This window comes from Anguilla anguilla, chromosome 12 (genome assembly GCF_013347855.1).
Source record: "Anguilla anguilla isolate fAngAng1 chromosome 12, fAngAng1.pri, whole genome shotgun sequence".
In the NCBI taxonomy this organism is placed as follows: domain Eukaryota; kingdom Metazoa; phylum Chordata; class Actinopteri; order Anguilliformes; family Anguillidae; genus Anguilla; species Anguilla anguilla.
This window is the reverse complement of record NC_049212.1, coordinates 26,285,865-26,299,979: the sequence shown is the minus strand read 5'-3', so window position 1 is coordinate 26,299,979 and position 14,115 is coordinate 26,285,865. Positions and strand designations below refer to the sequence as shown.

The 14,115-nt window shown below is 46.4% G+C and overlaps 1 protein-coding gene across 2 annotated transcripts; it reads right to left on the bottom strand.

The window, feature by feature from the left end:
• Nucleotides 1-198: 198 nt before the first annotated feature.
• On the bottom strand, nt 199-12,349 carry akt2 (v-akt murine thymoma viral oncogene homolog 2). 2 transcript variants are annotated; one of them, XM_035385180.1, is made up of 15 exons: nt 11,864-12,349; nt 8,869-9,033; nt 8,140-8,268; nt 6,819-6,930; nt 6,132-6,282; nt 5,680-5,811; nt 4,542-4,607; nt 4,270-4,338; nt 3,947-4,069; nt 3,523-3,651; nt 3,055-3,269; nt 2,466-2,553; nt 2,252-2,354; nt 1,813-1,929; nt 199-1,782 (listed from the first exon to the last, which is right to left on the bottom strand). In XM_035385180.1, exons 2-14 carry the CDS (start codon nt 8,912-8,914, stop codon nt 1,850-1,852), a joined length of 1,443 nt encoding a protein of 480 aa, XP_035241071.1. In that variant the 5' UTR covers nt 8,915-9,033; nt 11,864-12,349; the 3' UTR covers nt 199-1,782; nt 1,813-1,849. The 2 variants fall into 2 exon arrangements, with proteins under 2 accessions (XP_035241071.1, XP_035241070.1); XM_035385179.1 differs by having other exon boundaries at nt 199-1,929.
• Nucleotides 12,350-14,115: the final 1,766 nt, after the last annotated feature.

The window sequence follows — 14,115 nt, the reverse complement described above, 5'->3', positions numbered from 1 at the left end:
CTTTCTCCGCTTACATTGTGCACGAGTCTGTGACTGGTCCTGACATTACAGGTCTGGAACAATTACAGTATACGGTGTACACAAAAAGTAAACCCCAAGTACATGCGCACCAGCGTTTTGAAGAAACTTTACAATGCAATGTTGAAAATGATTAAATGAAATAATGGAAAAAAGGCAACAAAAATATTTTCACAAATATATTTTTTATATATTTTAATGAGACTAAATTAGTCTTCCAAAGTTTCAAGGGATAGGGGGATGGACAGGGAGAGAAACAAAATCAAAGCAAAACAAAATGGACAACATAAAACAAAAAAATGTGATGATAATTATATCTTTTAAAAGGCGTAACTGAACACAACCCTCATCACATATAGCACACTGCACCACCTGCAGGCCCGTCTCCTAACGACGGCAAGGTGTGCAGCTCAGTGAACATACAGTTGTCCAGGTGCCCAAGCAGGGCTTTGAGAGATGGCTCACCCTGGGACTCCAGTGCGAATCCATCCGTCCACCCGGCTACTGGCGCCCCCCACTGACCACTTCCCAACGTTGCAGCAGACGAAATGAAAAATGCTCGAAGGGCGAAAAAAATGAAATCCTTTCCATCGGATTAAACAGATGTAGAGCTCCTCTTATTAAGTGCCAACCCCTTGCTGTGTCAGTCAGTGTTTCAATATAAAACAAACTAGTTCATGAGCCTAGTGACAGGCAGGCTTACCTCAACAGCTGAGATATTAAAATTTCTTACAAAACCTTATGAAGACTGATACCTACCCCCCCCCCCCCCCCCCCGCAGACTGCGCGTACAACTGAAAGCATGATTGACAAATTATTACAACATTTATGCTTCAGAAGAGTAGCAACCCTCAGACGTGTGGGCCTCTTGAATGCATGTTTCCACCCCCTTCAGACTGAAGACTTGAGAGCTCCCTGGTTTTGCTTCTTTAGCGAGCCCTGAGGGTATTTCTGCTGGGTCACAGCTCTCCCCAGAGTTTGTTTCGTTTAAAGCTCAAATTTCTTCATGTCTCTTGTGTTTAGCGTCTCCTCCCCCCCCCCCCCCCCGGTTCCCCCACGTTACATAAGCAAAACACACACGTTTTCAGATGTACACAACTGTCAGAGACACACACACACACACAATTTTCAGATGTATACATCCAGCAGATGAACAAACGCACATAGAGTGGGAAGAGAAATGGCCAATCTGCTCCCAGAATCGCCCCGACTCCCTTGCGCCCATAGGAACAGTTCTATACTATTGGTAACAGCTAGTCCCAGAAAGAGCACTTGTAAAAACTGCTGAAATATGGCTTTTAAAACCGTAACAATCATGTGGGGAAAAAAGGTTTAAAAATGCTGTTTTTTTTGGAGTTGATTTTCTCTTTAAAAAAAAAAAAAAAAAGAAGAAAAGTTTTTGGTTAGTTTTTTGTTTTTTTCTTCTCCTTCCAGGCAGAGGACTGCTGTGTGACTGTGCTGCAGTGTAGTGTGGTGGGCGAAGCAGGCAGGCAGGCTGTGGGCGGGGCAGGTCTGAGTGACAGCTGCCAGTCAAGGCACTTTGCTCCCGCTGAGGTCAGTTGTCTGTCCGTCCGTCTGCCCGTGTCTGTGCGTCTATTTTCGGACTCTTATTTTTCATCTCTGCTGGTGTGCTGGTGTAAGAGAGGGAGCTGCTAAGACCATTCCACCACAATGAGCGTGTGTAGCGAGAGAAAGGAAGAAAGTGAGCGTGAACAAGAGTGAGAGTGAGAGAGTGAGAGAGAGAGAGAGAGAGAGAGAGAGAGACAGAAAGATGTGGAGAGTGAAAGCAGAGGTGAGAGAGAGAGAGAGAGAGAGAGAGTGCATGCGAGCATCACTCCCGTATGCTGGCAGAGTAGGAGAATTGTGGGAAATGTGTGCGTTGATCTGGGTCTTCACAATCCAGGCTGTCATCTGTAACACAACCATTACACACAACTTTAGCACAGTGGTACCTCACACTCACACACAAGTCAGATACAGCTTACTCACCCCTCACTACTCTCAGTCCCAGAAGAGACACTGTGTAGTGTTCCCACAAACCAACAAAAACCCCACAAGACAAGCACAGGCTATTAAGGAGGACCCTGCATAAAACAAACCCAAAAGAGCTGATCATGCGTCAGCACTCGTACTTCACACCGGAGAGCTGAGGTTCCGCTGGAGAAGGGATGAGCTGACCTGGGGTCAGCTGTTGGGGTTAAAGGGCGCCCCTGGAGAATCAGATCGTACTCACACTTGTCCGGGGGCGTAACGGTGATGGTCTGTGCCGTGAATTCGTCATCAAAGTAGCGCGTGTCCGTCTCGGACGTCACCTGGGGCTTGAAGGGCGGGACCAACTGTGGGCAGGGTTGCTGGAGGTTACAAGGGGTACCAGATCTCCCGAGGTACCCACTTATTTAAAGTTCCAGCCTTCCCTCACCCCACCACCTTTCCCCCCATATTCATACCTTTCTCTGCAGGACGTCCTGCCAGTTGATGGAGGTGAAGAACTTGTGGGACATCACGTCTTTGGCATCATCAGGCCCGCCTCCCAGCCTGCAAGGTCCACACCCACCACCATTAGTCAGAACCTTAAGAACTGTCACTATCCATCACTTTCTTAATTCTTCTCTGACAGGATTGGGCTTCACTTGTCAGGTCTCATAAAGCTTAAATAGGCAAAGTAAAACTGCTAAATTAAACATGCACACGCACACACAAATAAGGTGTACCAGAATCAGAGCTGGGGTCTAAAAGGAACTCAGATTCCAATTCGTATAACATAAAGGGCAGTTTCTGAGTCACAAGTTCAGTTTCAGTTCAATACCTAAACTGACTGAACTGATCCGCAACCCGGAAGTACCACAAGTCCTGAACCCTCACCTCTGTTTTTGTGCCCACCTTGGCCCCTCACCTGTTTTGGTGCCCACCTTGGCCCCTCCACCTGTTTGGTGCCCACCTTGGCCCCTCACCTGTTTTGGTACCCACCTTGGCCCCTCACCTGTTTGGAGCCCCCCCTGGCCCCTCACCTGTTTGGTGCCCCACTGGGCCCCTCACCTCTGTTTGGGGTCCTTCTTGAGCAGGCCGGCCAGCAGGGCCTTGGCCTCCGGGGACAGGTTTCGGGGGAAGCGGATCTCCTCCATCAGGATGAGCTCGAACAGCCGCTCGTGGTCCTGGTTGTAGAAGGGCAGCCGGCCGCACATCATCTCGTACATGACCACGCCCAGCCCCCACCAGTCCACCGCCCGCCCGTAATCGTTGTCCTCCAACACCTGGGGGGAGGTTAAGAGAGGAGAATCAAAATGGATAAGAGTCACTAGCTTTTGATTTAAACCTGGAACACCGGACCAAGGGAATTTCCTATCCGAACAATATCTATGTTTGGGGCTGAAAGATGTACCGCAAACGACTAAACTAAACAGGTCCAAACAAGGTCCTTTTAGCGTGAAAGACTGCCCATTCACAATGCAATAAGGCTCGACTGGGTCTGCACAGCAGCCTGTACGGCTGCTTTCCGGTTTTTACCTCGGGTGCCAGGTACTCAGGAGTGCCACAGAAGGTTTTCATGGTGGCCCCATCCGTGATGCCCTCCTTGCACAGGCCAAAGTCTGTGATCTTTATGTGGCCGTCCTTGTCCAACAGGAGGTTCTCCAGCTGATCCACACCAGGAAAAGAAAATACTTTCAATCACCCGACGACATCCTCACGACCATGGTGCGTGCGCATGCAAGCGTGCGCGAACACACACACGCGCACACACACTCTGAAGCCCAACAAAGGAACTCTCACAGACATTCGCTGACGTGCACGCACACACACGCGCCCACAAACACACGCACCGGATCTCCCGCAGACACACACGCCTCTCGTAGACCTGTGCACCCACACACACACACACACACACACACACAAGCAGCATTTCCATTGAAGGACCAGCCCGCTACCTCACCTTGAGGTCCCTGTAGACCACGTCCCGTGAGTGCAGGTACTCCAGTGCTGAGACGATCTCGGCGCCGTAGAAGCGAGCGCGGTCCTCCGTGAACACGCGTTCGCGGGAGAGGTGGAAGAACAGCTACAGAGCACGGCAAGAGAGGCACAGAGAACGAGGGAGGCGGGGAAGAGAAAAATGTTGGGGGGGGTGGAATTTTTAACTACTGACAACACTGAGGCAGAAAAACTGGTACACCTATAGCTCTGCAATCACTGCAGAAGTGTCTTGAGAGGGCACTCAAAACGTCGACACACGGGCTGCATGTGTAAGGGCGCACTCACCTCCCCTCCGTTGGCATACTCCATCACAAAACACAGCCGGTCGTGTGTTTGGAAGGCGTACTTTAATGTCTGCACCGCAGAGAGAGAGAGAGAGACATGTTCAATGGAGATGACCACAATATACCAAGCAAAGAAAACAGGTTTTACTTTTACCATTCTCACAGACTGTGTGCGTGTGTGTGTGTGTGTGGGTGTGAGCTGTGAGAGAGAAAGCGTGAGAGCGCGCATGTTTGAGTGTGCGTGTTTAACTCAAACGTGCGCGCGGTACTCACAGTGAGGAAGGGGTGTCTCGTGTTCTGCAGGACTCTGCTCTCTGTCACCGTGTGGGCCACCTCGTCCTGCGGAAAAACACGCGGTCACACGCGGTCACGCCTGAGGACGTGCACGCCAGAGACAGCCGGGGCTGGCTGCTCTGAGTCCACCTGTGGGACGTGACATGGGTCTGCAGTGACCACGTACTAAGTCAGGTCACATGAAGGAGGACAACCACAGGCGCCATGTCAGAGCAGCCAGCCGGCAGCGCAGTAGTTGTGGACTGTGAAAGTGAATAAGCTTTGTGCGGTAATTCTCATTTGAGCATCCCAGGGCAATATAAACGCAGTTCTCCGTTTTGTTCTGCTGCACGATTCATCTTTGAGCTCACTGAAAGTCAGCAATCACAACCGAGCTCGCACCCAGACGGCTGGCCCTAGGGCTAGTAACCACAAAAAAAGCACACTTTAGCAAACACGGGTCAATTTCAGATTTGAATGCAGGGCCATAGCTTATCTAAGGTAAAAAGCAAATGGCCCAGAGTCATATTGCCAAGTGTCTCATGTCCCCTTTAAAAGTAAATGCAGACAGTCTCCCCAGGTTAGATGCCTCCTTCTGTCTTTCATAACTAGCTAAACAATAAACACAGCTTCTTACAATCTTTATGCAGAAAGGGTAAGAGGCTTTCATCCAGAGCAACTTGCAGAAGTGGAGATCATCAGAGTCCCTTATTTATAATCAATAGATGGCAAGGTTAACTGACCACAACGACAATTAGTAGTGCAAGCAAAAGTAAATGCCACTAAGCAGCTAACCTATAGCTGCGTTCAGACATGGAACACGGAACACTGCAGTATTAGCTTCCCCGGCAATCTAGCTCCTTATTTTCTGAAGGAGGAAGAAACAACAAAGCTGGATTTAAGTCAAGTAGTGAACAAGTCAAGTTCTGTGCGCTTGATTAGGTAATGTTATGACTTTGTTCATGAAATGTCACCCAGTCTTGAGCAGGAAAATTTTCAGAGCAATTTATCCAGAATGCCGATTCTAGCTCTTGTTCACGTGGTAAAGTTCCGGAACATTCCCAGGTAATGCTTGTAGAGCAGAGACGGGGGCAGGGAGCGCCGATCACAGCACAGAGGCCGGGGAGAGAAAACCGACCTTAGCGATGATGACCTCCTTGCGCAGGATCTTCATGGCGTAGTACATCCCCGTGGCCTTCTCCTTCACCAGGATCACCTTCCCAAAGGTTCCTTTCCCCAGGAGCTTCAGGTAGTCAAAGTCACTCATCGTCTGAGAGGGAGAGCAGAGGCAGGGCTGAGCAAGTACAGCCAATGAACAGAGACCTAACTGGACATCCAAGAAGCAAGACAGAACCGGAGAACCAATGAACGGAGACATTGCCATTAAGCACATGAGCAAGCAGCGCTGGGAAGCCAATGAGCAGAGACCTAACAGGAGGATCAATCACCAATACCGAATCAGAGAGCCTATGAGCAGAAAAAGGGCTGGGGAGCCAATGAGCAGAGGCAGTGTTGGAAGGCCAATGGAAACAGTAGAAATCATGTGGTGGATGGAGACAGGCGGGCTGAAGGGGCACTGCAGACACTCACCACTTTGGAGCGAGACTTGGACATGGCCACCTCCATCTCCTCCATGCCGCTGCAGTCGCTGGGAGAGCCGAATTTAATGTCCATGGGCTCCTCCTCCTCCCGCGTCTTCAGCCCGTTCGCCACCGCCTGGATCGTCCGCATCCACTCCTCCCTGAGACGGGAAAGAGAAAAAGAAAGGTGAGGAGAGAAGAAACATGACACAGAGTGTGAGGGAAAGAGAAAGACATGGGCAGAGAGAGAAATAGACAGCGAGAGAGACGAGATTTAAGGACAGATGATGTCACAGAGAAGGGATGCATACAGATAATGGGATAAAGCAGAAACAGGTAGAGGGACATAGATAAAGAGAAAACGGGAGACAGAGTGTTCATCAGGACCAAGGAAATGTGTGGTGGGGTAAAATTTGCGTCACAATGCGCAGTTGTGTGATTGTGTAAATAAGGACAGTGAGGCCATTTTATTATGCGGCAGGCTGAGAGACCCATCTTTGGTAGGGTTGTGTAACCCTATAGTTACAGTGTGCTTGTGTAACTGGGGGGGGGGGGGGGGGACCTTCACAAAAATAGGTGGGAAAATTACAGCCAGGGTGCAACCAGGAGAATGCCCCCTTTCCCCCATCGCTGATGTGCAGTCAAGACTCCCACCTTCCCAGGCCCCTTCACACAGTCCACACCCGCCCCTCCTCACCTCTCCTCATTGCTGTCCACGTGGAAAGTGCGCTCGATGACCGTGGTCCACTGTAAGCAGCGGATGACGAAGGTGTTCGGCCGGGGCCTCTCAGTCTTCATCAGCTGGCACTCTGAAATGGGGGGGGGGGGGGTTGAGTGGTTATTCATATCAGAGATATGGACATAACACACCCAATGCTGAGCAGTCTGAGCAAGTGCCAGTTGTCCTAGAAGCAGATTAATGCCTCAAGAGGAAACCGTGTTGGTGGCCAGCCGGCCTGTGCGCAGTAACACCTGGAACAGCTCAGTGTGAACTGCACGGGGAGCGCTGGCCCACTGAGCTGCCATCACACTTTGATGTGCGGCAGAACAGTACACGCTGTTCCCGCAGAACTGTACGGGCTGTTCCTGTTGAACAGTAAGGGCTATTCCGGCAGAACTGTACGGGCTGTTCTGGCACAACGGTACGGGCTGTTCCTGCAGAACTGTAAGGGCTATTCCAGCAGAACAGTACGGGCTGTTCTGGCACAACGGTACGGGCTGTTCCGGCAGAACAGTATGGGCTGTTCCGGCAGAACGGTACGGGCTGTTCCAGCACAACGGTACGGGCTGTTCCGGCACAACGGTACGGGCTGTTCCGGCACAACGGTACGGGCTGTTCCGGCAGAACTGTACGGGCTGTTCCGGCAGAACAGTATGGGCTGTTCCGGCAGAACAGTACGGGCTGTTCTGGCACAACGGTACGGGCTGTTCCGGCAGAACAGTAAGGGCTATTCCAGCAGAACAGTACGGGCTGTTCTGGCACAACGGTACGGGCTGTTCCGGCAGAACTGTAAGGGATATTCCAGCAGAACAGTACGGGCTGTTCTGGCACAACGGTACGGGCTGTTCCGGCAGAACAGTACGGGCTGTTCTGGCACAACGGTACGGGCTGTTCCGGCAGAACTGTAAGGGCTATTCCAGCAGAACAGTACGGGCTGTTCTGGCACAACGGTACGGGCTGTTCCGGCAGAACTGTAAGGGCTATTCCAGCAGAACAGTACGGGCTGTTCTGGCACAACGGTACGGGCTGTTCCGGCAGAACAGTACGGGCTGTTCTGGCACAACGGTACGGGCAGTTCCGGCACAACGGTACGGGCTGTTCCGGCAGAACGGTACGGGCTGTTCCGGCACAACGGTACGGGCTGTTCCGGCACAACGGTACGGGCTGTTCCGGCAGAACAGTACGGGCTGTTCCGGCAGAACAGTACGGGCTGTTCCGGCACAACAGTACGGGCAGTTCCTGTTGAACAGTTCTGCCTGGGGACTGCAAGCGGTCATCTCCTTGCAGAGAAACTGACCTGCCACAGAGAAGTTGTTGAGGGGTGGCAGGCTGGGGTCAGACATCTCGGGCTTCTCTTTGTAGCCGATGAAGGAGCCATCGCTCTTTAGGATAAAGTATCGAGGCCGCCAGGTCTTTATGTACTCACCTACAGACAGGAAAGACAGACGGACAGGCGGTACAGAAACTGAGTGCGGTCAGCGGCGTGTAATTAAGGCACCGCATCACTCTACAGCAAAACACTGCAAATACCTTTCAAGGAGACTCAAGTACAGCTCTACATCCCTTTGAAGTATTATGAGCACAGGGTAATATGCGCACAGTGCAATGTGCACACAGGCAAACATTAAAGCAATACGTGCAGGGTAATATGACACAGGCCAAATGGTGACGTTTTAACAGCATGGCTGTTTATCATTCCCCAATCAATTACATAAACAATGACGATTATTTCATTGCATGGGATTCCAATCAAATTTCAACAGCAAAATAAGAGGGTTTTTCAAAGATCTTCAGAGGCCATTTTAGTTTACAAATATTCTGACTGAAAATACTCCCCGTCACATGGTTTCCAGAGTTTGCACAGTTTACTTGCCTGGGAAAGCCTGGGAATTCACAACAGTTGGAATTTTTATTTTAGAGGACAAGTACAAGGACAAGAGCTACAAGCATCAGCCTGATGATAGCTGCACAATCAAGGGATGGACAGACAGAAACAGAAAAGAGAGGCTTACAACATCTTCCTCACCTCTCTTGTGGAGCCAGCCCTCTCTTACGACGCTAACTTCGTTCATACTGGGGCGGAGATGTGGGGAGGGTCAGGGTGGGGTGGGGGTGGGGGGTGGGGGTTAAAGTCACTAAGAAAGGGGGCGAGGTTTTGATGGTCGTCAGTGGCGACAATGCTTTACGACACCTAAGGACAGAGAGAAGTGCAGACACAGACCAAAAACAACGGTTACCTACAACTGATCATTGCCGTCAGAGAAGCGTGTACAAACCCTAGGACATCTCCATGAAAGACATTTCTGCTGTTGGTACAACTTAAAAAACAAATGTAAGCATCTTGAGCCAGCTACAAATCATAAAACTAGAATAACTCAGAGAAACAGGGAAGTGAAGTACAGAGAGATATGCCAATGAGAGAGTGAATAAATGAGTAAAGACAGGGAGCAGCAGGAGTGTTCATCAACGGTTACATTTCTTCACGGATAATAGATCAGTTTTAGACCGCACTCTCACAAAATAAAATGTGTTTGTGTACCTCCTGCTGATTCACTTAAATAGGTGAGTCACAAACTAACAAAGACCCTGTGGATACCAGGAAGACATCACCAATTAATGTTCCTTTCATCCAGAGGACGCTTCAAAGACTTCACGCGTGACATCATCACCGCTTTTGATGTTATCTCGACAGGCTGAATTCAAATTGAACTGATCTTTTCCAATATTTGTACCAAACTAAGGCCAGGGAGACATTTCAAAGATGTAGAATTTTTTTCTCAGGCCCTGCTTGATATAATGTGTCCCCCCCGGCCCCTCACTGCTGTCCCCCCATCCAGCTGTGGGACGTCTGGACAGCCGTGTGGCGTGGCGTGCGGAGGCGAGCGGCTCGAGAGCGAGCGCTGCGTGCCCGGCCTGTGCAGGCCTGCAGCTGCCTCCCGTCTCCGCGGCGAGGCCGAGAGTCAGGCCGCCGTGAGGGAGCGTCTGCGTTGCCGCAGCGACCCAAACCTGAGAGGATGCGTGGGGAAGCTGGATGCGATCGTGAAAAAAAACAGGAGAAGAGGAAATGGCCACCTCTCTGAACAAAGCCTTTTTGCAACACACCTGTCCAGTAACAACAAAAATGAGGATGTTACCATATTTCCCTCTGAAACCAAACCAAACATCAAAGAAACACCCTACCAAACAAGATGGAGGGAGAGTTCAGCAAGTTGTTCATTGATCCCAAAATCAATCAATGTTAATCCTGTTCCAATAAGATCAAGGTTGCTGAAGGACCTTCAAGGAGAACAAATATATGGTCCCAACTTTTAAAACAGCAGCAATGACTGTATTATAATACCTGTATGCCACACTCAATTCAATTTTGGCTCACTTGCATCATAATTCATTCATAATTCTCCATTTGTACATTACATACACATTGCACCATACCCAGGGTACAAGAACCAAATACAGGTGTTAGACTATCACAATAAGTTAAAGAAAGAAAGATGAATGAACAGAGTCTAGGCAAAGGATGGGAGCAGATGATAGCGACTTCTTTATCCCATACATTCACGTTCACATTATTGAAATAACAGGCCAACTGACAATGCTATATCGACGAGGGTATAATATTTTCACACACTGATTGTTTTACGACTGGTTCATGATTCAACAATGTTGTATACATCTACAGCAAGTAGGCTACTATAACAATACAACTGTTAAACAAACAAAACTGCCAACTGTCTCGGTCTCTCACACGCACGGCTGGCCTGCCTTTGTACAGTCGCCAGCTATCGGGAGTTAAAGTCCCATTTACAATCATACAGTCCAAATCGGTCATACAACCGAAAAAAACTGACTGTCTTTACAATGCCCATAGCTTTATGGGCTAAGATTGTAAACAACGTGGGGAATTAACTAAGGGACGCTGTTTGAACATATAACATTATAGAAAAAAGTATAAACATCTAGTTAACAGTTACACGGATAGTTAACATATAACGTAATAGATCACTGCGGGTAACGTTATAAGTCACGGATTAATATCTCAGATTCATTACCTTGTTAGCTAACATTAAACAGTCTACGTAACATTCACAACATTAGCACTGACTGCACTTACGTCCTGAGGTTACCCAAGAAATCAAAGATAATGTTAACTCAGGCCGATCAAACTTCACATGGATTCTGTCAATGTCGAGAACCATAGCTACCAACGTCTATCCAGAAATTAGTTGCTCTTCGTGGCCTTAGCTACATGGGCTCGTAATCCACCTTTTAGCAGGCTTGCTCGTAGCTAAAAAACTTAACTGTCAGCCAAGTTAATAAATAATGTTAGTTAGCAAGCTAGCAGAGTTGGAGAGGTATTACTATTTCAAGCAATATAGCGAGAAGGTTATCTTACTGAAAGCATGCATTATTAGGTAGATCGATAACGTTAGCTGATAAACAAACGCTGCATTACCCCAAACATGCGATTCTATTTTCATGTATGCAAACTGTTTCAGTCAGAGCAGTGACCCAATCGATTTCTGCACCTATGCCAAAGGTTACTGTTGAAAGAAACTGGGACAGTGGCGACGGGAGGGGGTGGAAGGGGAACATTTGACTTCAACATCAACGCGGAAAAGTACCGACAATTAGCTAACTAGCTTGTTGAAAATCATGCCTGAATCATGCATGTCGGCTACATTCACACCTCTTAACGTTAGCAGGCTTAAACACAATAGTGGTGCAAATAACAAACAACTTTTGCTGTGTGAAATTGGTTTGCAAAATATTCGTGATTAGGCGTCTAGGAATTTTCTATGGGGATGCAATTTATTCATTTCCATTAGGCTATCTACCGGAACTATTCTCTGTCTATCTACTAGTAGATAATGGGACACGACCGTTGAGTCGCTAACTTGCCTTAAAATATTGATGTGTAAAATATTGAAAGCAGTCACAATACCTAAATTAGCTGCCCACCGCTAACCGATTGCTGGGAGGTCGTTAACTAAACATTGTCAACCGCAACACAGTGCCCTTACCTTAACTGTTTTACAAGGCGAAATGGAGAACGCACGCAGACCCGAACCGCATGCACGCGCCAATGTGAAGCCCCGTCCACCGTTTCAACCCGTGAGGTTGTACTGCTGTACTTGCTATGCTCCGCACTCACAATGTGGTTTAAAAGCAAACAAGTGCCCACTATGTCTGTTTTCCAGTCTGCTGTCCCAGCGGCGTGTTTGCTGATGTTAGCTAATGTTATCCAGCTAGCTTGCTACCTGGATAGCTAGTCAACTCAAGAAGTGGCTGGCTATCTGTTCTTGTTTACTGTTATTCTATTGTTTCCAGATTCGTTAGATTTGAGATTGTGTTTTCTACTTTTTGGTTCTCGTTTTATTATTGTTTTTGTTTTTCTCTTTAGTTATCTTCCCCTCTTTCCCTGCAACCTCCATACCATGTTGTTCTTAATGCACCAGGCCTTACAGCTCGCGATAGCATAGCTTTCTGCACGAGCACAAACAGGAAATGACGTGTACGCACACATAGATTTTCATTTTTTTATGGTCTATGGTCTTCACTTTGTTATTTAGTTGCGTCTGTTCTAAATAGATGGGGGAATCAGAGACATCAAAAAAGCTAGCGCACTAGCAGACCGGTAACCATTTAAAGTCTAAAATTATAACTAGGCTATATGACAAATCTATCTTAAATTTTCTTAACTGAACATTCTTCTGATATAACAATCACTATTGGTAATTGAAAGCGCTAGTGCACTAGATCAACAACGGGCTTCAACGAGATTTACCTGGGTTCTTTTCTCTAAAGCAAAGGGTCTCCAAATGTGTTCACCCTACCCTCTCATTAGCTGTAGAAAACTCAATTTTCCCGCAAGGAAATTCTGCATTACTTAATTTCATTTGCAAAAATAAACACTGTCCTTCTTATGGGGGAGAAAAATATAGCTGAGGGAGGTTTAGGTTTTGGACTTTCTCGATGTTAATAACATGTTTATGATAAAAATTGCTTTAAAAATTTATAGAAAACCCAAATCCTATTCGGTATTTCATCCCTAATCACATTTTTGACAAGATTGGCCGTCTGACATTTTTGTTAGCCTTTAATTTTTTTGTTAAATTATAAAGACTTTCTGACAAACATTTTTCCCACTGTGTTCAAGAGAATAAAATATGGTAATTAGTGCTATTCCACTGACTTTTATTTATTTATGAAATCTCACGTCCTGCCTGACTGTAATCAATATGGTGCATTAAGTTTTTATTCATTTGTCATTTATTCTTTGAACGTAACTTTGTATGTACATTTTGGGATGCTTTTTCTGAATACATGAGTATAAAAATTTTTTTTTTAAAAAACTAATGCAGACATACACATATTTTGTGTATTATTTTGATTATAACCATTCCCTTGAATTTGTGGTAAACGTATTTATAGAAATTGAAAAATTCTTTACTTATAATTAAAAATTTGATTTTAAAAAATCACCCAGATTCTGTTCTTTCTTTAATGAAACAATCCACTTCTTTGATTACTGAAAGTTTGCAAAAACAAAAAATATTTACATTTTGCAACAATGTAATATGATTATGACTCTATGCTGTTTTTGTTTGATTTGATTTATTTGCACAAAAATACATAAAAAGGATACCAACATCATACATAAAATAACAGACAATTGTGCGGGAGAGGAAATAAACCCTCTGGGGCTTATAAAAGTCCTCCCCTAAATGTATGTGCATGAGGTAAATAACGCCACAGAACAACAAAGACAAACAAAATACAAAAATCTGAGCTGAATTTAACTAAATACATAAAAAATAAAAATCAGTTATAGCAAGAATGCACATATTGCATTCATATTTTTCTTTTCCAGATTATTGTTAACATGTGCATATTTTGAGTTTTTCTTTTCTTTTCTTCTCTTCTAGTACAATAATGATTAATAATAATACCTTATTTATTCCAAATTTGCTTGTGATGCTGTGTGTCTCATGAAAATATTATTTTTTAAATACATATGACTTCGTATAAAATTGTTAATCGATAATAAAAAATGTTTTTTAAAAAAGCACAACGTTCTTGAACACTAACTTTGAACTTTGACCAAACTTTCCAAAAATCCTACTCATCAAAGGCATCCTGCAACAGCTCCACGCGTCTTTCCGTCAGTAGAGATGCTGTAATTAAGAATCCATGGATAAAATCAAACTGCTGTATCTATCCAGGGAAAAACCTCACACATTGCACGGTGTGTCATGAGTGACACAACCACTGC

What these genes read in the sequence shown, in the direction of transcription:
- akt2 (XM_035385179.1), bottom strand. Translation starts at nt 8,914, where the DNA reads ATGAACGAAGTTAGCGTCGTAAGAGAGGGCTGGCTCCACAAGAGAG. An exon ending in AGTATGCCAACGGAGGGGAG is followed by an intron (nt 4,070 to 4,269) that starts GTGAGTGCGCCC and finishes CGTGCTCTGTAG; the next exon opens with CTGTTCTTCCACCTCTCCCG. An exon ending in AGGACGTCCTGCAGAGAAAG is followed by an intron (nt 2,355 to 2,465) that starts GTATGAATATGG and finishes CCCTGCCCACAG; the next exon opens with TTGGTCCCGCCCTTCAAGCC.